The sequence below is a fragment of the Plecotus auritus genome (genome assembly GCF_963455305.1).
Source record: "Plecotus auritus genome assembly, chromosome: 3".
Lineage (NCBI taxonomy): Eukaryota > Metazoa > Chordata > Mammalia > Chiroptera > Vespertilionidae > Plecotus > Plecotus auritus.
In genome coordinates, this window is record NC_137772.1 from 91,498,790 (window position 1) to 91,525,356 (window position 26,567).

General features: G+C 43.0%; 1 protein-coding gene across 1 annotated transcript in view; it reads right to left on the reverse strand.

Moving 5' to 3' along the window:
• The window catches only part of ERICH6B (glutamate rich 6B), a gene marked incomplete at both ends in the record, with an annotated part of 65,153 nt that extends 45,743 nt beyond the window's left edge, over positions 1 to 19,410 (reverse strand). The window contains 3 exons of the mRNA XM_080660129.1: positions 11,316 to 11,500; positions 14,178 to 14,220; positions 19,149 to 19,410. Of these exons, the coding sequence (XP_080516255.1) occupies positions 11,316 to 11,500; positions 14,178 to 14,220; positions 19,149 to 19,410 (490 nt within the window). The remainder of the gene's footprint in view (positions 1 to 11,315; positions 11,501 to 14,177; positions 14,221 to 19,148) is intronic.
• Positions 19,411 to 26,567: the final 7,157 nt, after the last annotated feature.

Sequence of the window (26,567 nt, forward strand, 5' to 3'; positions counted from 1 at the left end):
AAATCACCTCCTAAATGGCTGGGAAGACCAAGATGGAGATCACATATTTTGGGATAAGAAGCTTCCATGATCTTTAGCAGTTTGAGGCCTGTAGCTTATGCTCAATACATATTGATTCTTTTCCCTTCATTTATATTTTACTTTACCCACTATAATTTAAATTCTGAGAGGGTATGATGGAGTTATTCATCTTTATATCCTGCCCAATATACAGTAGGTGTATAATAAGTGCCAGTAGGCATACAGTAAATGTCATGGAATAAAGTGAGTATGAATACCTCATTATGCTGCCTCCTAACCCCACTGGAAAATATTGTTTCCTCCCTTTCAAAATTCAATTTTAATTCAAATTTAAAAGCACTTTACCCTTTGGCTCAGTTTCTTACATGACCCTTGAGCCTTGACACCAAGCCCTAGAAATAATGCCTTGGTCACTGGCAAGTCCTAGTCTAAAAAGGTCAAAAGAGAACTCTGTTTGGCTGGGGGCCTGATAATTCTGTGCTTCTTACCTTCTTGTGGATAGATTTGTAACTTCTGCAAATCATTTAAAATCAGCAAATTATAAGATTAAAAAGATACCTTCTGAATCCAACTTTGAGGTGTGTAGTATTGTTGAGGCTTCTTGCTCTGTTTTTGGTTTTGATGTTGAAGGTTCTGTTAAAAGACAGAAGAGGGTGGCTGGGATAGTGTGGTTCAGTGGTTGAGCATTGACCCATGAACCAGGAGCTCACAGTTCGATTCCCAGTCAGGGCATATGTTCGGGTTGCAAGTCCGATCCCTAGTAGGGCATGTGCAGGAGGCAGCCAACCAATGATTTTCTCTCATTAGTGATGTTTCTATTGTTCTTTCTCTCTCCCTTCCTCTTGCAGAAATCAATAAAAACATATTTTAGAAAAAGACAGAAGAGGGTGGCCATTAATGATTTTAACCTCACACTTCCCAGTGGGCTCATATTGGATATTTAGGGTCTGAGGTTCTTTCTTGACCCAAGACTGATCAAGAGAGAGGAGAAATGGGTTGGAGGGGACTGCTGGTATATACTGGATGTTCCCTCTCCCCTCCTCCACTTTTCTAGGACTCCAATGAACCAATGGTTAGGAAATGTAGCCCCTCTGTGGCCTTCTTCTCTGGTCACCAGGGGGCCAATTAGGGTTCCCGGATAGATAGCATGACGGGTTGAGCGTGCACCTTGTAGCTTTAGAACAATAGAGCCAAGTGGCTCCAAGACCATGGAGATAAATAATGGGGTATGGCTGTTACTGAAGGAAGTGGTGTTTCTTGTCTTCTTGCTCCCCAAAGGTCCATAATGGGGGCTGACTGGGAAACACGGGAGGCTGCTGTAGTTTTTTGAGAACTTTTTAAAGTTCTTGGTGATGCTGACTTTATGTCTTCTGGAATTTTGTAATTCTCAATCCTTTTGCCTCCCCATCCTCATCTTCCCCTCTTCCTACTGCTAAACATATGTGCGCACACATGTGCATGCACACACCCTAGGTTCCATGCTTCATAGTGGAGAGGAGCAGGCCCATGAAGGAAAAGGAAAGGCAAACTGCACCATCTGCTTGCAGGAGTGTCAGGCTTTGACCTGGTCTGTGGTGCTTGGACGCCTCTGCACATGTGCAAGTCATTGCCTGAGATGGAGCCCTCTAAAGACAAAGAACTCCCCAATTCATTCCGCTGTGGCATCGCTCTCACTGTTAGGAAGAATTTCTTAATGTATTTCCCGAAGCCAGTCCTACGCTAGGCCTTCAATGCAGATGGTTTTGTATGGCTGATCATCAGGTACTTGTAAGGCAGTTACGCTGTCTCAGAGATGTGTGCCTTCCAGACTTAACACCTCCTTTGCTTCAACAGTTCTTTGTATGGTATAGTCTCCTGGTCTGCCTAACACCACCCTCTCCTCCAAGTCCCACTGGTCTGCTTCTAAACCTCATACAGTGTGACAGCTCTTGGAGAGAACAGCTGTACAGGCTAGAGTAGGACTACTCCCTCTTTATAGAATCTTTTAATTATATTTGGCTATATTAACTTTTCTGGCACTCACATCAGTCATGTCATTGACTTATTGTGCTTATAGTTGACTAACATCTACAACAAACAGGGCTTCCCTACCTTGCATTTCATCCCATTGTTTTTGTGGACTTAACAGCAGTATCTAATATAAATTACCATTATCTTTTATCTAACTAGTTCTGGTCCCACGTTTCTGTTTGTCAAGATCTTTTAGAATCTGATTACATTATTCCCATACTCAGCAGCTTTAGATTATCTACAAACACAAATCTTCCTCCTACATCTCTACCCAAGTCTATGATAAAATGTGTGTGGCTCCCTGCTGGAAACTAGGTTGACTCTGATCCTTAAATAGTATCTCCAGTGGTTATTCAACAATTACCACTGCATCATCTTACATTGGCATCCACCTGATATTTCTCTATCTTGTCCACAGGAACATCAGGAAGGCTTTGAAAATGAAACACATTGTATAATTTGGGTCTACTGGATTATCACCATACCCTGAGCTACTGTCAAAAAGTGACCTAAGCCCTAACCAGTTTGGCTCAGTGGATAAAGCATCAGTCTGTGGACCAAAGGGTCCCAGGTTTGAGTCCAGTTAAGGGCATGTACTTTGGTTGCAGGCTCCTCCCTGGCTTAGGCCCTGGTAGGGGCTCATGCAGGAGGCAACCAATCCATGTGTTTCTTTCACATTAATATTTCCCTGTGTCTTTCCCTCTCTCTTTCATTCTCTATAAAAATCAGTGGAAATCTGCAACTATGGCACCCAGCGAACAGCTACGAACCCAAGAACACCAGTCCCCAAGTGGCGCGAGCACGCGGATTCGGAGGAGCTCTGCGCCCCCTCATGGAAAGGTCAGATTTTGCCTGGGATAAGGAGAGAGAGAACTACATAACCAAACACCCGGAGAAGAGAGATCATGGGGAGACAAAGAAACAGCCTGCATATGAAAGAAAAACAGGCATCACCAGAAAAGGAAGTAAACAAAATGGAGGCAAGCAACCTGTCAGAGAAAGAATTCAGAGAAATGGTCATAAGGTGGATGAAAAGAATGGAAGACAAATTCAACCATATGTAGAAGAAATGAAGAGGAAATGAAGAGGAACCAAGAAGAAATGAAGAAGAACCAAGAAGAAATGAAAAATGACATCACTGCTATAAAGAACTCAATAGAAAGCATCAAGAGTAGAGTAGAAGAAGCAGGGGACTGCATCAGTGAGCTAGAAGACAAGGTAGGAAAAAATACCCAAGTAGAGCAACTTCTAGAAAAAAAATTAAAAAGCAGGAGGAGAGCCTAAGGGAACTTTGGGACAACACAAAATGAAACAACATCTGCATTATAGGGGTCCCAGAAGGGCAGGAAACTGAGCAAGGAATAGAAAACCTGTTTGAAGAAATAATGACAGAAAACTTCCCTGATATAGGGAAGAAAAAACCCACACAAATCCAAGAATCTCACAGAGTCCCAAGAAAAATGAACCCCAAAAGACCGACGCCAAGGCACATTATAATTAAATTGGCAAACACCAATGACAAAGTAAGAATCTTAAAAGCGGCCAGAGAGAGACAGAAAGTTACCTACAAAGGATCCTCCATCAGACTAGTGACTGATTTCTCAACAGAAACACATCAGGCAAGACGGGAATGGAATGCAATACACAAAGTCATGCAAAGGAAGGGTCTGAATCCAAGAATACTGTACCCAGCAAGGCTATTAATCAAAATTGAAGGTGAAATCAGAAGCTTCACAGACAAAAAAAGGACTAAGGGAGTTTGTTACCACCAAACCAGCAATGCAAGAAATGCTAAAGGGTCTGCCATAAAAAGAAGAAATAGGAAGCGAAGAAGGAACACAGAGATAAAGAATAAAAATGGCCACAAACAAGTACCTATCAATAATAACTTTAAATGTAAATGGGTTAAATGCCCCAATCAAAAGACATAAGGGTAACTGATTGGATAAGAAAACATGACCCATATATCTGCTGTCTATAGGAAAACCACCTCAGAAAAAAAGACACACACAGACTAAGGGTGAAGGGATGGAAAAAGGTTTTTCAGGTGAATGGAAATTTTAAAAGAAGCTGGGGTAGCAATACTTATATCTGACAAATTAGATCTCAAAGTGAAGGACATAACAAGAGATAAGGAAGGCCACTTCATAATACAAAAGGGAGCAATCCAACAAGAAGAAATAACTCTGGTAAACATATACACATTCAATACAGGAGCACCCAAATACATAAAAATACTCCTGGAGGCTATCAAGGAGAGACTGACAGCAATACAATCATAGTTGGGGACTTTAATACCCCACTATACCATTGGACAAATCCTCTAAACAAAAAAATCAGCAAAGAAACATCAATCCTAAATGACTCACTAGATTAGATGGAATTAATTGATATCTTCAGAACATTTCACCCCAAAGCCACAGAATATACATTCTTCTCAAATGCACATGGGTCATTTTCAAAGATAAACCATATATTGGGTCACAGGCAAAGTCTCTTCAAATTCAAGAAGACAGAAATCATATCAAGCATCTTCTCAGATCATAATGGCATAAAACTGGAAATCAGCTACAATAAAAACAATGAAAAAAAAAATCAAACACATGGAGACTAAATAGCATGCTATTAAACAATGACTGGGTTACCAGAGAGATCAAAGAAGAAATAAAAAAACATCATGGCAACAAACGACAATGAAAACATAACAATCCAAAATCTATGGGACACAGCGAAAGCAGTCTTGAGAGGGAAGTTCATAGCTCTACAATCCTACTGCAAAAAATAAGAAACAATGGTAATAAATTACCTAACCCTACAACTCAAAGAGTTAGGAAGAGAGCAACAAGAAAAGCCCAGTGTAAGCAGAAGGAAGGAAATAATAAACCTCAGAGCAGAGATAAACGACATAGAGACCAAAAAAACAATACAAAAGATCAACAAAACCAAGAGCTGGTTCTTTGAAAGGATAAACAAGATTGATGGACCTCTAGCCAGGCTCACCAAGAAGCAAAGAGAGAGGACCCAAATAAACAAAATAAAAAATGAAAGAGGAGAAATAACAACAGACCCCACAGAAATACAAAGGATTGTTAAAAGTACTATGAACAACTCTATTTCAACAAACTGGACAACCTGGAGGAAATGGACATATTCCTAGAAAAATACAACCTTCCAAAACACAATCAGGAAGAATATAAACATCTCAATAGGCCAATAACTATGGAAGAAATTGAAGCAGTCATCAAAAAGCTTCCAGCAAACAAAATCCTGGGGCCAGATGGCTTCACAGGGGAGTTTTACCAAACATTCAAGGAAGAACTAAAACCTATCCTCTTCAGACTATTCCAAAAAATTCAAGAGGAAGGAACACTTCCAAACTCATTCTATGAAGCCAGCATCACCCTAATACCAAAACCAGATAAAGACAACACAATGAAAGAGAATTGCAGGCTAATATCCCTCATGAACATAGATGCCAAAGTCCTCAACAAAATTCTAGCAAATCAGATCCAGCAGTACATCAGAAAGATCTTACACCATGACTAAGTAGGATTTATCCCAGGGATGCAAGGATGGTACAATATCCACAAATCAATAAATATGATACATCACATAAACAAATTGAGAGATAAAAATCACATAGTCCTATCAATTGATGCAGAAAAAGCATTTGACAAAATCCAACACCCTTTCTTGATAAAAACTCTCAACAAGGTGGGAATAGAAGGATCATACCTCAACATAATAAAAGCTATATATGATAAACCCACAGCCAACATCATACTCAATGGGCAAAAACTAAAACCATTTCCCCTAAGAACAGGAACAAGACAGGGATGCGCACTCTCACCACTCCTGTTCGACATAGTACTGGAAGCATTAGCTATTGCAATTAGACAAGAAGAAGAAATAAAAGGCATCCAAATTGGAAAAGAAGAAGTAAAGCTGTCCTTATTTGCAGATGACATGATATTGTACATAAAAACCCTAAAGACTACATAAAAAAACTATTAGACTTAATAAATGAATTTGCAATGTAGCAGGATACAAAGTTAATGCCAAGAAATCCATGGCATTTCTATACACCAATAGTGAACTTACAAGAAAGAGAGACTAAAAAAGCAATCCCATTTACCATCGCACCAAAAAAATTAAGATACCTAGGAATAAACTTAACTAAGGAGGTAAAAGACTTATATGCAGAAAACTATAAGACACTGAAAAAAGAGATAAAGAAAAAAACAAAAAGATAGAGGAAGACATAAACAGATGGAAGAACATACCATGTTCATGGATTGGTAGAATCAACATCATTAAAATGTCCATATTACCCAAAGCAATCTATAGATTCAATGCACTCCCCATTAAAATACCAACGGCATATTTCACAGACCTAGAAAGAACTCTCCAAAAATTCATCTGGAATAAAAAAAGACCCCGAATAGCCACAGCAATCCTGAGAAAGAAGAACAAAGTAGGTGGGATCTCAATACCAGATTTCAAGCTGTACTACAAAGCCACTGTTCTCAAAACAGCCTGCTACTGGCACAAGAACCGATATATAGACCAATGGAATAGAATAGAGAACCCAGGTATTTACCCAAACCACTATGCTCAATTAATATTTGATAAAGGAGGCATGAACATACAATGGAGTCAAGACAGTCTTTTCAATAAACAGTGTTGGCAAAATTGGACAGATACATGCAAAAAAAATTAAACTAGATCACCAACTTACACCATACACAAAAATAAACTCAAAATGGATAAAGGACTTAAACATAAGACAGGAAATCATAAAAATACTAGAGGAATCCACAGGCAGCGAAATCTCAGACATATGTCAAAGCCATTTCTTCACCAATACCATTCCTAGGGCAATGGAAACTAAAGAGAAAATAAACAAATGGGACTACATCAAAATAAAAAGCTTTTGTACAGCAAAAGAAACCATCAACAAAACAACAAGAAAGCCCACTGTATGGGAGAACAAAATTGCAAATAATATCACTGATAAAGGTTTAATCTCCAACATTTACAGGGAACTCATACAATTTAATAAAAGGAAGATAAATGATCCAATAAAAAAATGGGCAATGGACCTAAATAGAAACTTCTTGAAAGAAGACAGAAGGAAGGCCAAGAGACATATGAAAACATGCTCAAAGTCACTAATTATCCGAGAGATGCAAATCAAAATGACAATGCAGTACCATCTCACACCTGTCAGAATGGCAATCATCAACAAATCAACAAATGACAAGTGCTGGCGAGGATGCGGAGAAAAAGGAACCCTCATGCACTGCTGGTGGCAATGCAGACTGGTGCAGCCACTGTGGAGAACAGTATGGAGTTTCCTCAAAAAACTAAAAATGGAACTCCCATTTGACCCAGTGATCCCACTTCTAGGAATATATCCCAAGAAGATAGAAACACCAATCAGAAAGCATATATGCACCCCTATGTTCATAGCAGCACAGTTCACCATAGCTAAGATTTGGAAACAGCTTAAATGCCCATCAGCAGATGAGTGGATTAGAAAACCATGGTACATCTACACAATGGAATACTATGCTGCTATAAAAAAGAAGGAATTCTTACCATTTGCAGCAGCATGGATGGGTCTGGAGAGCATTATGTTAAGTGAAATAAGCCAGGCAATGAAAGAAAAATACCACATGATCTCACTCATTTATGGAAAATAAAGAACATTATAACCTGATGAACAAAAAGATAGATACAGAGGCAGTAAAGCACCGAGCAGACTGTCAAATTACAGTGGGAAGGCTGGGGAGTGTTGGGGAGGGAGGGAAATAGATTAACCAAAGGACTTGTATGCATGCATATAAGCACACCAATGGACACAAGACACTGGGGTGGTGGTGGGATGAGGGCATGTGACAGGGGGTAGGGGAGGCTGGGGGAAGTTCAATGGGGAAAAAAAGGAGATATATGTACTACTATATGTAATACTTTAAACAATAAAAAAAAAAAAGGAAAAATATTGAGTGAGAACTTAAAAAAAAAAGTGACCTAAAAGCCAGTATTACTTGCTTTGTTTTTATTGATCCCATGCTGACTTCTTGTGGTCACTTTGCTCTTAATATTTGCCCCAAATTGGTTATAGACTCATTTCCCCAAATTTTCACAATTCCTTAAAAACCACCAACATGATGAAGCTATTCTCTCTATATATATTCTGGGGTGCATTTTATCTAGGTCAGGACACAGCAGTGTCTTCTGATCTTTTTACCAAGTTTTGCTTTCTGCTATTTCCTGCCTAATTTTGTTGCACCCTTTTCAATATGAAGAGCAGTTTCCTTGACAGTGAAGTCAAAATTAAATAGCAATTGAAGGACATAACTTTGAATCATTCTTCAACATTGCACTAAACAGTGGCCTTACCTTGATCTTCTTTTTGCCCAAATCCTGTTTTAAAAGGGCCTCTTCTTTAGTTGCTGCCTGCAGTGTTGTTGTTATTATTATTACTATTACCACTTTTTGGTAATAAGTTTATCCTGGGCAATCAGATCTCCTGACACTCTTCTTAAAGCTTGAGCCATTTCCCTACATGTATTGTAGGTAACATTCTTATTTTTTAAATCTCTGCATGTGATTTTTCAAAATGCAAGTCCACTGAGGGGAACTGTGTGCAAACGCTAGTTTGTACTTTTGGGAGTTTTCCAACTGTCTTTTCTGTCTGGCCAGGTGGCATGAAGTAAATAACTTCACTGATAGCACTTCCCTTCTTTCTGTTTGTCCCCACACACATTTTCTTTTAGACCCAGCTCCCTTCCTAGCAACACTGTGCTTTGGGAGTAGGATACACCCTGTAATCACCATATCTGCTCTGAATCAGATAAGGCACCAACAACAATTTCACAAGTATTTTACAACTATGTATAGGTGCTCACTCTGTGCCAGGCACCAAGTCTTGAGGATTGCTACCAGCAAGGAGGTACTGCTCTGTGTCAGAGCTTTGGGTATACTTTGTTTCTGACCCTGCTGTGTGCCTGGATAGGTGGACAGCTAAGGCCATCAATAGCCTTTCTGGTCCTCCTTCAGAACACTCCTCACGTGGGTCGCAAGGTATTTCTGGTACCTTTAGCATTCCTTCCACTCTCTGTAGTAAGGTTTCAAGAATTTACCTGTTTTTCCTCCACATTCTGTTCAAAGTCTAATTTCAGTTTCCTTGACAGTGAAGTTAAAATTAACTAGCAATTGAAGGACACGACTTACTTTACAACCTAACTTTTACAGGGCTTTGCCATGTAAAATGCTGTTTCTGGCCCACTGGGTTTGAACAATCTCATAAAAAAAGTTTTAAAAGTAGGAACCTTGCACCCATTATAGTAGTCCTACGCTTGAGGTGCGTGGTTCTCCAACATTCCTGTACCTGTGAATCCTCTAGGGATCTTGTTAAGGATGCAAGAGGGGATCCTGATAAAAAAGGCTGGGAACGTGCCTCTGAACCAGCTCCCAGCAGCGGGACGCACAGTCTTGGACCTTGTGGATTAGCAGTGTTGATACCTGCTGTCATCTCTGTATGCTTCTGTTGGCCCTTGGCCTCAAACTACCAGCTCATTGGATTGCTTTTGTCTTGACTGTCCATGTTTCTCTGACAGGTGGCTTCTGCCATGGGCTGAAAGTAGAGTCTTTTTTGCATCTGCCACACTGGGGAATCCTTCGTGTTCTGTACTCCAGCTGAAGAGGGTTGGCTTTCCTTCTTGGCATGGGCCACACCTTCATCACTCACAGATCGTTTGCCCTGTGTCACTTTCGCTTCCTCCTCTTGAATGTTTTTTTTAAAAAATATATTTTATTAATTTTTTACAGAGAGGAAGAGAGAGGAGAGGGATAGAGAGCTAGAAACATCGATGAGAGAGAAACATCGAACAGCTGCCTCCTGCACACCCCCTACTGGGGATGTGCCCACAACCAAGGTACGTGCCCTTGACCAGAATCGAACCTGGGACCTTTCAGTCCGCAGGCCGACGCTCTATCCACTGAGCCAAACCGGTTTCGGCCTCTTGAATGGTTTTGATCTCTTCTACCTTCCTGGACCTCCACATTTCCTGGTTTCTACCTTCACACTTCTCTCACTTTCTGTGTAACTAGTCATCTCTCAGAGAAGAGAGACCCACAGGTTGAGAACTGCTAGCAGGGTTGCCTAAGACCATCGGAAAACACAGATATTTACATTATGATTCGTAACCGTAGCAAAATTACAGTTATGAAGTAGCAATGAAAATAATTTTGTGGTTGGGGTCACCACAACATGAGGAACTGTATTAAAGGGTTGCGGCATTAGGAAGGTTGAGAACCACTGATTTAGAGAAATGCTCAGATTTTCCCCAGCTGTCATGCTTACTGACTTTGAAATGATTCCAGTTCTTGGGGCCCCATCGGAACACACATGCTGACAAAGGTCCGACACGACCCGATTTGGCCTGTAAAACACTCCTCATCAAGTGCTGCCTGCGCCCCCGACCTCTGGCTGTGTGGGCTGCCCCTTATCTCTCCATACTTCTTATGGGGTTTCTGGCTTCTAATTTCATCTAATCACATTTGAGCTATAAAATTTAGCAGGCACAGATGGGGGCATGAAGTTGAGGTGACAGGGAAATTTAATTTATTGCTGCCATGACTACAGATATGAAATGGATCTGTGAATCCGTGATGGATCAATCTCACCATGGCTGGATTTAATAATTAATAATGGTGACAAATGCTGTTGAGCATCCCATCCCAGGATCCTAGAGTGAGAGGCCTTTTTGTTGTCCCCTGCAATCTTGCCAAACTTTCTCTTGAGTGTCTCCCAGTTGTGGCCACAAAAATTCACTGGGCTGGCTTGGCTGGTCCTGTTCAGGGCTGGCTCTGACTGCTTAATGGCACGGGAGTCTGGGGGAGCCCATCCCCTCCAGGACCGGTCTGTGATCCGGGAAGGAAAGGGCCCCTGAGGGAAATAATCTCTGTGTTCATGCAGAATAAGAACAGGAAGATGACCAAAGAGACAGGGAAAGCCTGAAGAAGGAAACTGCCTTGGTACTTTGCTGATGCTCTTTCTCTGAGGAAGGCCTGGGATGGAGGAAGGTTGTAATAGGACTAGCAGAGGAATTTAACTTCTTACCCAAAACACAACTTCAAATGGCGCAGGAAGCAGTATATATATCATAAGCATGAGAGAGCGTCCTTAGCTCTGATGTTTCACAGACCTGGAATGCACTCCTCCCCCAGCCCCCAGAGAGCCCTGCTGGGCTGGGCAGCAGGTGCCATTCCCTTACCCTGGGTCTCATAGGCATTTTCTGTCTGCGTGCTCCGGTCTCGCCAGGGCATAGATCTTCTAGCATCCTTCTTGAAGGCTACAGAAGGCTCCCTGGCAGAGTGAGGAGACTTCCTGGCAGGTTCAAAGGTGGGAGGAGTGACGGTGAGGAAGGTGTTCGCCTGAGAGATGCCAGCAGTTGGGCTTCTGTCAGAGGGGAGCACAGGGTTCAGTCAACCTCCCAGCAGGGGCCAGGTAGGAACCCATGCACGGCCTGCTGGGAAGTTAGGGTGGTGGTGGCTACCCTCCAGCCAGCAGACTTCTGCCCATGCCTGATGGTGGACACATAGGGTAGAAGGGACCAGGTGAGGGCAAAATGAGGGTGGGGGCAATGCTGGCTGCTCTTATTCTCATAGGGGAAGTACAAAGTTCAGCAGCCCTTCTGAGACAGGCCCTCCCTGCCTGGCTCAGGGTTCCTGAGGCAGGAACAGGACAGGGAAGGGGCTGCTGGTGAAGAGGTTGAGGGAGAGAGGAGGAGGCTGCTCTTCCCATCCAGGAGACACCACCAGAGAGCTGTTCTCTTTCAGTGTCTGTGGGCGTTCCCGGCGGGTCTTGTGCCACTCCGTGGGTGGGCCTGTGTCTGTGCCGGCCAGTGGGCTGGGGCAGAGCGGCTGTTCCCAGGATGTACCATTGAAAGGGGTCCCAGGGTCACCTGACAAGATGCTTGGGTCCTAGCCAGGTGACCGCAGGGCTTAAGTGTCAACTCTTGCCCTGCTCCAAGCCTCAAGACCAGGTCAGGAGCCTCTTCTGGGCTCTGTCCTTCTAGTGGGATAATGTCTGTCCTACCTTACTCCCCAGGTGCCCACTGAGAGGCAAGGAGATAATGCGAATCCTCATGAAAGGACCTTGAGAGGTCACAGCCGCCAAACAGCATAGCAACTATACCTAAGGCAATGGTGGACCATGCTGGTCATCTCCATCTCTGTGTACATCTGCTTAGCACTCTCCTTGCCATGACTGCCCCAGTCTGGGACATTGCAGGGCCTTCTGGGGCACCTGCCAGCGCTCGCTGTGGCCTCAGGACCCACCAAACTGGGACAAACTCTTGCTCCCTGGCCCATCAGCAATGGGGAGAGTACAAAGGGGGACCCACTGGATCCTGGATCCCAGGGAGCATTGATGGTTCCAGGCAGTCTTCTTCAGCCTCTTCAGAGAGGGGATGGGGCCTGACATGTACTTGGGGACCTTTGGGGTGTGGTTGTGGAGTGGGAGAGGGAGCCTTCCTATTTATAAGGGACCCAGGGAACACTTGACTTGAATCTGTTCTCTTTTCTCACTCCTTACCTTAACAAACATGAGTGTAACGCCTCTTGCTTAAAGGGGTTTGTGGAGGGTTCATTCTCTCAGCAACCTTGTGTGAGGAAAATCCAGGGCCTGTCTGAGCACCCAAGGTTCAGACCTGACTCTGGGGACCCAAGCCACAGAGCACAAGGACAGACCTCTTTGATCGCCACGTTTTCCTCAGGACCCCGGGAACAGAAAACCCACTCAGCGAACCTATAGAGAAAGGATGTGCTTGGCATAAAGCTGACCAGGAACCACGATCCTCATCCTGGGCATCCTAAGTTCCCATGTGGGCTTGTGGGCGCAGAACAGAGAACAACAAAGGACCTCAGCACTCACTGGCGTGCCCTGCACGCTGACCACTGTTCTCAGTGGCCCCACGAGTTCATACTCATTTATTCTCACCACAGCCTGTGAGGCCTAAACCCACTGCTGCCATATTTCAGATAAGAAACCGAGACAGAGGGATATTAAGTGGTTGCCCTGTGGCACACAGCTGGCTGCGTGGAGGAGCTGCGATTCAAACCTAGGTTCCAGAGTTCCCATTCTCAAGCACAGCCTTCCCCATGGTCACTGCACTGTCAGGCCCTTGGCTGACGCATTGCTTAAAGGTCTGTGAGTGTCAGTAACTGAGGCAATGGGGGGGCCTTTGAAAAGCCACTCCCTCTTATACATTGCCCTGGTGGGTGATGCTGTCAGATCCATGTTTTTGTGCCTCTGGAAGTGTGAAGCATGGAATGGAAGGGCCAGTGGAGAGCAGGAGTGGAGGCCAGCCTTGTCAGGCCGAGGGGTACCCCTGCATGGAGCCCTGGGCCCTCAAGTTGTAATCCGTTGCTTCTCAATGCCGCAGCGCTGGGATTTTATTCCTGCCTCTCACCATAACCAAACGGGCCTTGTGCTTTCTTTGTATCTAGTGTCAACCCATTTCCCAATGGGGATAAATAATCATGCTTTGGGAAGGGATTGTAGGGGCCCAGACTCAAGGACTAGGACTGTGAATCATAAGTCTTGCGTACCTCCTCCCTCCCCACACATTTCCACAGAGCTGAGCACATTTAAGACATTTTAATCATTTATCCCATAGGTATGTTATTGACTGTCCAGTGTGTGCCAAGCCCTGTGGCAGTTTAATGAATCTTCATTGAATGATCATTTAGACTTTGGAAGTATGCCAGAACAAGGAAGATTGCAACTTCCTTTTGGGCATTCATTCATCTACTTACCCCGGGCACTGCCCGAGGGCCCTTTGCTCTCTTTCTCTCCAGCTCAGACTCAGTCCCCCTGCCCTTTCATCTCTGTAGTTCTGGCTGCCAGGACTCTGTGAGTGACTGAGTGGCAGAGGGGAGCAGTATTGGGAGGTCCTTCGTGTGTGACTTCCAAGAGCCTTCACCCTGATTGAACCCCTCCTTCCTCAGGGAACCTGCTCCCTGCATCCCACTTCTCCTCCCCCCACTCCTCATCTTTGGAAAGCAAAGGGCTCCTGAAAGATTATCCCTGAGCATGAATTTCCACCTGATTTACCCAAAAAGAAAACGATTACCTCTCATTAGGCGGGGTGTGCGATGGATAAATCACCTTGAGTTCTATTGGGAAGAAGAAGAGAAAGACAATATTGGAAAAAAAAGAAACCATCTTTATTTCTGTTTAAAAATGTGTTGCTAAGTATGTGATGCTGGGGTTGGGGTGGAGAGGCCCCAATTTACAATTTTTATTTTATTTTTACTTTTCCTTAGTGTTGTCTCTCTAAATGGTTTCCTTCAGAAATTCTGGGGTTGAAATTTTATATTATCAAAGAAAACTCAAGAAAATAACTTTCATGAAATCATGGTTTTGGAAATTCTAATTTGCTGTGTTAATCTTTTGGGTTATCACAGGGGCTTCCTCTGTCATGGAATGGAGGATAACTGTACAGAGAAGGTGACTGAGGTTCAGAGAATATAAATATCATAAACATTATTTTTTGACTTTGAAGAACCTGTTTGTCATTTAACCACCTGTTTGCCTTGAATGATATAACATCAAGAATTTCATGTACAATTGGGATAAAATATGCCACCAATTCTAGTAACACAGCATGGTACAGTGGAAATAGTAAAGAAATGATAATCAGAAAATTTGAACTTGAAACTTACATGTTCAATGCTTATACTTACAGTTTACCCATGTGACAGGACATTATTGAGGAATATTACTTGGCGATTAAAATGATGTCTCCAAAAATTAAGCAACAGAGGCAAATATTGAAGTCACAATGCTAAGTTACAAAAGTAAAATACAAACCTGTATTTACAGTATGTTTAAAACAGGAAAAACAAAACAACAAAACCAAGAACCACAACCACTGGATATGCAAAAACTAAGGGTGGGAGGACAGAATAGAAATCACTAAAATGTGAATCAGTTTTATTTATATTTTGATGTTGGTAGGTTGGGTGATGTTTTTCTACTTTTCAAATTTTCCATTAAAAATAAAAAAATAGATTTTATTTCTCTTTATGTCACTGTCCTAAAATTAAAGTATACGTACAATTTACTAAAAAGCATAAACAAAGGATGGAAGGAGAAAGGAAAGGAGAGAAGAAAAGGAAGTGATCGGAAGAGAAAAAAGAGAAGGCTTGGGAGCCTGTCCTGGCTCTTCTAATTATTCTCCACAACCTTGGAATGTTCCACTGCCCTTTCGCTAACTCCAGGTTCCTTGTTTGTGAAGTGAGGGGTAACTAATGGCTGGGAGAATGAAAGGAGACAGAGGTTGTGAAATACACTGTATACACCTGATGCCATTGGACTGTGCTCCCGACCTTCTTTAGGGCAAGAAAGCACAGAAAATGGTGCTGTTGGTACAGGAGCAGAGTGGAGGCTGGGGGTAACTGGTCGTGGGGCTCAGCATCTTCCTCCACAATGAATTGTATGGTGTGGGAGAGCTTTCACTGCATTCTCAGATATGTTCTTTCATTTAAGTAGCAGTGTTCTTTCTTCACTCTGTACAGAAAGGTATGTTTACACGTGGAGAAACTGAACCTCAGGAAATGTAATGACATACATGCCAAAGTCAAAGGCCCTACCATATGCTGGCTCTTCTGACTTTGACCCCACAGCATTTATTCACATTTTTTATTTATTTATTTTAAAAAATATATATTTTATTGATTTTTTTACAGAGAGGAAGGGAGAGGGATAGAGAGTTAGAAACATCAATGAGAGAGAAACACCGATCAGCTGCCTCCTGCACACCTCCTACTGGGGATGTGCCTGCAACCAAGGTACATGCCCTTGACCAGAATCAAACCTGGAACCTTTCAGTCCGCAAGCCGACGCTCTATCCACTGAGCCAAACGGGTTAGGGCTATTCATATTTTACAAAAACTATTTGCAACATTCTGGGGAGATCAGTCATATACGGTTATTGATTATTCAGTGGCGATTGTTGCTGCATTTTATTCAAGTTGCTCATCTAATTTTGTCTTTCCCCACAAACCATGGGGAAAATCATCCCTGTAAAGAAGAGAGGGGGAGGCAGTAGTTAGTCTGACCCCACCCTGATTTGTCCAGTGCAGTTGGAAGCTCTGAAATTTACCTGCCTATAGGTAATTGAGTGGCCGCACAGATTCCTCCCACATTCTAGTTCATTTCATCTTTTCTTGTCTTTTTGTTATGTCCATTTCAAAAAATGGGCAAATGTGGCCAGGGGAGGAGGAGTGTAAATGACCCTTCACCAGTCAATGGTAGGGGAGTATAAACTACAATAATAATAACAATAATATAATAAATGGCTTACAATTAAAGAGGCTTCAAATGCTACGTGCCTGGCATAGCTCATAATATTTTACATAATTTAACTCCGTTCATTCTCACAAACATCCCGTAAGGTAGGTCAACTGTTATTCCTAATTATAGTTAAGAAAAACAAAACACAGAGAGGTTAAGTGACTTGCCCAACTTTGTGCAATTAGTAAGAGGAGGAGAGTTGGCATTCAAATCTGGACAGTCAAGTCCCTGAGAGAGGAAGAAAACAGCTCTTTGTGTCAGGCTTATTAATATCTGTCACCAAATGACAAATAAACAACACTTATCCTCCTCCTCTTGGCTAGTTGATCATGGCACTCTTTCCTGCTGAATCCAAATGGAGACTCAGAATCCTTCTTAACATAGTGCTCCACCACGTTAAACCTCAAGTAACCAATCCATCAAGCATGAGAGATGGAAGCCCATTTGTCATCTCTAGGGCTTATTTTATAGGTTCTAATTAATTCACAAAGTTGTTTAAGAAATAAATGTGTGTGTGTATACATATGCTTGACTTTATGAAATGAATGAAATTGAACTTGGTTCAATTTGCATTTACTGAACATCTGCTATATGGATCAGGGAAGGTACTGTTGTTATGCACTGAGGCTTAAAACAAAGGATAAACAAAGCTATGTCTTAAAGAGGACAATATTCCACATAGATTTTGATGTAAATCCTTTTGAAAAGTTAAGAATCTTCTTGTAAACCTCTTATACAGAGTTTTCATAGATCAAGACTTTCTGCCATGTGCCTTTAAAGGCATTTTATTTTAGCATTCCCCTATAGTGTTTTAGGTGCCTCTCCCATTTTTTTAGCAAGGCATTTATTTTCATTTTTCTTTCTTTCTTTAAGTTGAATTTATTGGGGTGACATTGGTTTGCAAAACCACACAGGTTTCAAGTGTACAACTCAGTAAAACATCATCTGCACACTGCATCGTGCGCCCATTGCCCCATGCTTTACACACAGTGCTGTGCTTTACAGCATTGTATTTGTTCTACTCTAGTGAGTATGTATTTACAAAGGTCCAGTGCACGGAGGAGACTTATCAAGAATGCTTGTTTCATACTGTGCAAAAGAAAGGCCTTGAGTGCTATTTTTCAGTATTAAAACTATACTTACTTGGTACTTGAATAGCAGGGATATTAGGATTCTGAGAAGGAGCTTAATGGTAGAGGCACACAGAAAAAAGGGCTTCCCAGCAATAGAGAAATTCTCTTCAATGTCTCAACTAAGCATCCATGAGGGTAGTAGGAACCAAGGCTAATATATCTGATTTAATCAAGAGGGACATAAAGGTGAAATGCCTATTGGCTGCTGAGAACACCGGTCTTTAGAATATAAGTTGTGTATAATCAGATGGAGATTTAAAATTCAAGCTGCCTGAGATGCTTGTAGTTGGTAGCAGAAATGGATCCAGAAAAATAGTTTAGTTCTACTTCTAGGTCAACATTAAGATGCTGCACATGACCTGGATTCTTAAACTTCCCGTACCCAGTTGGCTATGGCCACGCAGTCATGATATCAAGGTAAGACACCATGTGGGTCTATGGGTGAATGCACATCAACCACTTCTAACAACAGGACGAGAAGACCACTGCCAAATAACAAAACCCAACTTAAGCAAAAGTTGCCAATTGCAGAAACAGCATTGGAGAAATGTCAGCCCTAGTATGAGAGAACTCCCAAGTTAAATACTCACCAGCAGGGTAAGATGATACCTTCCCAGGGCCCAATAGGCACCCTAAGAAGCATACTAGTGTCTGTTGACTTAGCAACAGATTGTGGGAATGCATTCTAGGAAATAGTTAGAGGTCATTGATAAAATTAGGCTATCAAAGTGCTGTTTAAAAAAGTAGCAAAAAGTCAGAAGCAATGAATAATAAAAATATTATGGTTTGCCCTGATTGGTGTGGCTCATTTGGTTGGAGCGTTGTCCCGAAAGATCACGGGTTCGATTCTGGCCAGGGCACATACCCAGGTTGTGGGTTCAATCCCCAATCAGGGCACATTCGGGGAAACAGATGGATGTTTCACACTCATATTGATGTTTCTCTTTCTCTCCCTCTCCCTCTCCCTTCTTCTCTCTCTAAAAATCAATAAAAAAATTTTAAAAAATTATGGTTTGTATTATACAGTTGTATTATATAATACAATGCAATGAGGCAATTACAACAATTTTTAGATAATCTAATAAATGAAATGATATTCATATAAGTATGTAATATTTATTTATAATTATAATATATGAGTATATTAAAAATGTACCTTAAAAGGCAGATTACAAACACTATATAAAGTCTGGGGAGGATATAACCAAAGTGTGAAAGAAATTATCATCTCTGATGGTAGAGATCTTTGCTATTTTTTGCTTATATATAATTTCTCAGACATCCACAATGAACATGTATTACTTGTGCAATAAGGAAAAAATAAGGTAAAAATCATGTTGTTATTGTGTTTTTTTTTTTTTTTTTTTTTTTTTTTAAATGAACAGGTGCTTTACATTCATCAAGTCTCCCTGTCCGCTCTGTTGACATGGTGCTCTGGGGCGTGGCTAGTGAAGCTGTGAATAGAACTTAGTCATGAGTCTTTCTACTTGTTCACACCATGGGTAGGTTGATAATTTGAGCTTTGGCTAGATCTCAAATTTCTTGTTTTTTTCCTGAGCACTGTGGAGACCTAAAGTTACCATCTTTTGGGAGGCCCTCTTCCAGATACTCACCCTTTTCCAGATAGTCTTCTTCATACCAATTATCTTTTTCCTCCTTCAGATACTTATTCTTTTCCAGATACTCAGTCTCCTTCATATACTCATTCTCTTCCAGATACTCATTCTCTTCAGGAAATGGAGACTCTTCCTTTGAACTCTTCTCCTCTCCCTTAGTATACTCTTCCTCTGAAGAGAAGATATGTGTGGGTTGTTGAAAAGTGGTTGGAAGGAGAGGTGATGACTCTCCTGATGACTGACTACTTTTAGTAGACATGCTGGGGAAGCAGTAAGCAGATGAAACCCTCAGCAGCAGGTAAAGTCACTTCATCCTGGTAACCAACAAAGGAATAAAAGTTCATTAGTTAGTAATTGACTACTGCATGTGGTTAAAATACTCATTTCAGTCAGTAATCTTTGGATGACCCTTTGAGTATGTAGATCAATACATGAAAAGGCACAAAAGGAGGGAACAGGAGCTTTACCCTCAAGAACATAGTGGAGAGAGTACACCTGAAGGCAACACCTTTGAAATTATGGCACAATGTGAAGGAAATGAAAAGGGCTAGAAAATGAAGACATGATCAGTTGTGCTATTATTAGAGAAAACTTTTACTCATCAAAAAATATTTATTGCCACAGTAAGCAATAGAGAAACTGTCTTCCAGGAGATTAAAATCCGGGGAGAAAAACAGTCATGCAAACAGATTTCTATATAAAAAGTGATGAACACAATGGAAGAGGTACAGACAGGATGGGATAGACATCCTGTTTGGTCCTTGGTCAGTGAAGGCCTCTGCAGGTGGAGGTCTGTGCAGCACATAATCATGGCTGTCACACCCACGGCCACCTCTGCTGGAAGGAGCACCAGTACTTTACTAATGTTTGAATCCCCAGCTTCAACACACTGTGAGCACCTTGGCTCCCCAGGAAGTCTTCCATGCTTTGTGCTATGCTCCCTCCATCTGTACCATTTTTCATTTTCATCAAAGTAACTATTTGCTATATTATTTATTTGCATGTCTGTCTTCTCAACAGAGGGTGAACTTCTTGAGGGCAGGAAGGATTGAGTCTTGTTTAAAAATATATATATATTTTAAAAATATATTTTATTGATTTTTTACAGAGAGGAAGGGAGAGGGATAGAGAGTTAGAAACATCGATGAGAGAGAAACATCGATTAGCTGCCTCCTGCACACCCCCTACTGGGGTCATGCCCACAACCAAGGTACATGCCCTTGACCGGAATCGAACCTGGGACCTTTCAGTCCGCAGGCCGACGCTCTACCACTGAGCCAAACCGGTTTCGGCTAAAAATATTTTTTTAATCCTTTCACTCTCCTCCATCTCCACTTTGAGCATCCACAGTGAACTAGGTCATTTCTTTGCTGCAGTGCACTCTTCAATGGCCTTTCTGCCACCATTGCTGCTACCCTGCTAGTGTTTTTGTGAAAATATAAATTAAATCGTGATATGCATTGCTTAAACATATTCCAGTGGCTTTCCCGTGCACTTAGAATAAAATGTAAACACCATTCCATACCTCCCAGGACCCTGTGAGATCTGCTGCCTGCCAGTCTCCCTGGCTTTTCTTGCCATTCTCTCCCTATTCTCTTACCCTGTTATTCTCTCCTATAACACCACTGTTTCATTTGTTAAAATTGATTTTAGAAATAGAGGAAGGGAGAGGGAGAGAGAGAAGGAAACATCGATGTGAAAGCATAACATTGATTGACTGCTCTTCTCTCCCTACTGTGGATGGAGCCCACAACCCTAGCATGTGCCCTGACCCAGAATCAAACTGGTGACCTCTCGGTGCACGGGATGATGCTCAACCATCTAAGCCACACCTTACCGGGCCTACTATTTCTAATTATGTTTCTGTGTTTACTTGTTCAATCTTTCTTTTCCACTAGCCTGTGTGTCAATGACAGTGACCTTATGTCACTCTATCTCTAATGGTTAGCTTAGTGTCTGATGCAGAATAGATATCCAATAAATATCTGATCAGTGACTGAATGAAAGGCCAAGATTAATGATTCTAAAGCATTGCACTCCATAGTTTTAAATATCATAATATTTATTCTGCACAATAGGATAAGTTGAAGAGGCTGCTCGTTGTGGAGGCCACCTGCCTGGAATCATTCTGTTTGCTCTGAGGACTTAAGAAATCTTAGCCTAACTTTTTCTGGATCTCTGATTGGGAACTCTGTTCTAGAGACCCAGGCAGATAAAGTAATAAGGATCACTTTCTAGCATATGTGCAATATGATGCTCCAGATGAGAGAAGTGATGTGTGAGGACATTCACAATGGACTAATTGCTTATTTTGTCCACCTACAGGGTTGCTAGAGCCCTTGAACTCTTGGGTTTTAATAGGATTAGCCTGGGGCAGTGTGGTGAATATAGAGGTGTGCTGCCCAGAACTCTTTTCCAAGAAGGACTAGGGAATGTGGTCATCAGACAGCCACAAGCCATCAGCTTTGCTAGGATCTGCTTCAGCTGCAGAAATCATGCATCTAAGACTAAGCAAGGTGAGGGTATAAAAATCCAGCTGAGCCCTGGCCATTTGGCTCAGTGGATAGAGTATTGGCCTGCGAACTAAAGGGTCCCGGGTTCGATTTTGGTCAAGGGCATGTACTTCGGTTGCAGATTCCTCCCTGGCCCAGACCCTCGTCAGGGCTCGTGTGGAGGCAACCAATCAATGTGTTTCTCTCACATCGATGTTTCTGTCTTCTCCTCTCTCTTCCACTCTCCCTAAAAATCAATGGAAAAATATCCTCTGGTGAGGATTAACAAAACAAACAAACAAATCCAGCCAACCCCAGGTGGGACACCTCAGAGGTGATGTTCACCCAGAGATTTGCACCAGGCTAGCCAAGCTAGCTAACTCTTCCACAGCACAAGCTCCCTCTCAGGCTTGTGTCCTTGCCCTTCCTTTCTCAGGTGTTGGTCCCGAAAGAACATTTTTCACCTCAACAGGTTACATCACAATAGTTTGTACCTTAGAGTCTATTTTCAGAGAACTCATCTTATGACAGGCAGCTTCATAAAATGTCAATCGGGAAAAGAATTGATTGCAAGTTTGGGGAAAGGTCTCATGGATAGTTTGATACTTTTCAGGGGTGGGGAACGTCCAGCCTGTGGGCTATATAAGGCCACATTAGGGGTGAGTTAATTAAATATTTGACCAAATATAGCAGGCTAATTTTTAAGTTAATAATTTTGTATGGCCCACAAATGATGTTATAAATATCCAAATGGCCCTTGGCAGAAAAAAGGTTCCCCACCCCTGCTAAAAGGTTGGGAGGGTGAGGAGTAGTCAGACCTGCCCATGGCAGGGAAAACTGACCTGGCAAAGAGAGGACAAGGTGGAGAAGTAAAGGCAGAGGCGTGACAGAACTTAAAAAACCAGTATTAAGCATCTTGTGTTGGGTGGTGATTGGAAAAGTATTAGGATTAAAGCCACTCTGGAGCAAGAGGATCTTTGGGCCATTCACCAAGTAGTTGGAAACTAGCAGAGACTGAACTCTGTCTGTAGTTGACTCACTCTTCTCAGTCACCTCACTGCTCTGTGTTGTATGCATGTCTTTGCCTGTAGGCTACCTCCAACGGCTTTTGGAGGAGGTGAGGAACATGAGATGAGGAGGGAGGGTAGTGTCTTTGCAGCAAAGGGTGAGCTGCGAGAAAGTATACATATGGGGCCCATACCTATGTCTCCTGGAGCCTCTTCTGTTGTAAGGAAGCCCTCCAACCTTATTTTGACTTAAAATCTAAACACACAACTAAAGCTGTCCTCTTCTGATCCCACTTGCTTCTGATGTCATCCCTGTAAGCAGAGCAAGGAGGAAGGGGCTGGGTGGAGAGAACAGTTGAGAAATCGTCTGTCCAGCCTGAGTCTGGAAGCAGGGAAGGAGCACACTCAGGCACCAGCCACCCCATCAGACACGTGTTCACCCTTCAGGGATCCCAGATTAAAAAAAAAAAAAAAATCAGCCGGTCCCCTGGACAGCCCCGAATGCATTTGTCAACAGCATGCTGTCACTCAGGGTTAAGAATCTTTTCTTTTCACTTTCTCATTGGGCCTTGTAAAAAGTCTCCAGTCAGTTGCATTCTCATGTCAAAGATTAGAAAAAAAAACAAAACTGTACTGTAGATACTCTCCCTTTAATTATCCCAGAGTCTAGACATTTATTTTAAAAAGCCATTAAGCAGAAATAAGTAGTAATGGCAACCGGATACCCAGTGTCTGAGTCAAACGTCCTCATGTGAACTTGTGATTCAGATCTTGACTCACTCTGACCCTCATTTCTGACAGACCGCAGGCTAATTTTTGCAGTCATAACGAGAAACATCAACTTCATAAAAGCTGGTTATAACCAGCTGATTGCGTCTCATTAACCTCTAAACTAGCTTCACAAAATGGCTGCTTCAATCAAAGCAGCTGGCAAACATTTTATTCAGCTTAAATAATTAAAAAAATTAGAGTGAATATTTAGGATTGGCAGAATTCACACAAAAAAAATCAAGGCTTCTGGCTTTTCTTGGAAATAGGAGTCTTGGGCAACTGCTGGCTGGCTTTCCCATGTGGAACCAGTGATACCGTCCTCTTTAAAAGGGACAGCACTTTCCATTTCTGCTTCTGCCCCTACCTTCTGCTCAGTTCTCAATCATCACAGTCGGGTTGTTTTTCTTATAGTAGAGCCATAGTTTTCTGTCTCTATAAAAAAAAAAAAAAATGGAGCCATGTCTTTGTGAACCGTGGGGAGGTCTGATCTTCCTCATACTTTGCCTGCTCAGGCCTTGGCTTTATCTGTCCAGGCGCAGAGGGGTGGGGCCTTTACCCTGTTTACACAGTTCACCACTGAATACCAGCACCAAGCTGGTGTTTGGTACTTGCTGAAAGGCTTGTGCTTTGGAAACCAAATCAATGCACACAAAGGGACTTAACACTTGGGTGGGAACAGAGTCCTTGGGGCATGAAACCAGCTTTGCTCTGTACAACTCATGTGGCCCTAGGTGCTGGCCCTGGGCAGAAAGAAATACAAGGACATGATTTGCGGGGCTGGCCATACACTATCCGATCCCTCATGCTTTCTCCTGCCCTCACCTGCCCTCTGGACCATCAGAACTGGTATGTTTCCCCGGAAGCAGCCCAAGAACCTCATTTGACCCAGGTGTCTTTTTTAAAATATATTTTTATTGATTTTTTACAGAGAGGAAGGGAGAGGGATAGAGAGTTAGAAACATCGATGGGAGAGAAACATCGATCAGCTGCCTCCTGCACACCTCCTACTGGGGATGTGCCCGCAACCAAGGTACATGCCCTTGACCGGAATCTAACCTGGGACCTTTCAGTCCGCAGGCCGACGCTCTATCCACTGAGCCAAACCGGTTAGGGCCCAGGTGTCTTTTGTCATCACCACTCTCACCTTTCCATTCTCAAAAGGAAGGCAGGCTCTGGCTTCTTCCTGACAAGGAGGGCCGATGAAGGCCCTGTACCAATGACCCCGAGTGCCCTCTGGTCCCTGTTCAGGGTCCCTAAGGGGCCTTGGCTCCAGCACACAGCCCCCCACCACAGCTGGGGCTTTCTTGCCTGACCTCGCCTCACCAACATCCTGCACACACAAGTGATGGACCTGTCCAGCTCTGCCAACTTTCCTGCCCTCCAACAGGGGCACAGCTTTACAGATTGGCCGAGTCCCCTGTCAATAACTTGACACAGCCACTTCAGATAATCAGCAGAGGAGGGGTTTGTGTGCAAAAGGAAAGGGGGAGTTGAAGCAGGAATATGCCGCTGAAGGAGCAGAATGGCAGGGTGGTTAGATTCTGGGACCAGGTTTCCTGGCGTGAAATCCCAGAGGTGGCCACTTATGAGCTGTATGATTTTGAATGAGTTTCTTAACTCCCATGGGACTTAATTTCCTCATCTGTAAAATGGGTAGAACAATAGTAACAACTTCCCATGAGGATTCAATGAGGCAATATGTGTATGCATAAGTAGTGCCAGGCACAAATGTGAGCTATGTTGTTATTATTGCACATTCATTCTTAATCAGCACTCAAGGTGTGTGCGTGTGCACCAATGTATCTGTGTGTGAGTATGCACATGCCTGAGTGTATCTTTCTGAGTCTTCATTAGTCCAGGGCACGGGGAGAGGGAAAAAAGACTGCTTTCCATGACCTTGCTCCCTGGTCCTGACTGAATTTAGAGATTCGGGTCCATTTGTCTTTCAGTGGGTCCTGGTGGCTGGACCCCAGGGAAAATGATGGCCCACAGGTAGTGCCAGAGGCGAGCTTCCTTATTTTCCAGAACCTGTCCTTGGGAAGGCTGCCTGGTCCAAGGGAATTGCAGGTGATGTTTAGTTTGCTGGGACAGAACAGAACTCCCTCTTAATGGGTGAGTCTGTTTTCTGACTCTCTGTTCTGATTGTAGGAAGTTGATATGTACGAACGGAACAGCCCTCCTGAGGCTACTAATTCATGTTTCAGAAAGCTGTGGTTCAGAAGCCCTCGGATTAAATCAAGCCTCCTCACCTCCACTTCCACTCCTTCACCAGCCCTTTCCATCCTGGGGGGAACCTCAACAGAGAGTTCTCACTCCTTTCCCACTGGACAACCTTTTAAGGGGTTGAATATAGCAACCAGACCTTTCTCCTGACTCCAGGCTCTGCCCTCCAGCTGCCTTCTGAGGGTCTCTGTTCCACATCTGACAGATGTGTCAATCTCAGTGTGCCCACACTGAGCCCTGCTCTTCTTCGCACTCAGCTGATGGCAAAGCCCTTGGAATTAATCATCAGCTCTTCTCTTTCTTCCTCACCCTACATCAACTCTACCAGCAAATCAGGGTGGCTCCTCCTCCAGAGGGTCTCACCACTGCTTACCCACTCCATGTTTCCACACTGGTCTCAGCTACCATTACATCTTGCCTGGACTATTGCAATTACCACCTAGCAGGTCTATTCTTCACACGATAGACAGCTTTTAAAACGTAAGTCAAATAACCTCACTTCCCTGCGCAGGCCCCGCATCTCAGATATTAAAAGCCAAAGCCCTTCCAGGGCCCACAGGTCCTACTTGATTGGCCCCCATCACCTCTCCAGCCTCCTTCCTACTACTCTTTCCCTTCCTCCCTTGGTTCCTGTAACACTGATATCAGTGCTGCTCCAAACATGCCCGGCCCTGGCCCACCTGAGGCCTTTGCTCTACCTGTTCCTCAGGTATCTGCCTGGCTCATTCCCTCATCTCCTTCCTGCCACCAAGTCAATGAAGCCAACCCCTACTATCCTATATACAGCCACCTGCCCAATCATGGCACTTCTGATTTCCCTTAACCTACTCTACTTTCCCCCATTTTCTCGAGAGCATTTATCACCTTCTAACATACTAAGTACTTTAGTCCTTCATTATGTGTATTGTCTGTCTCCTCTCATT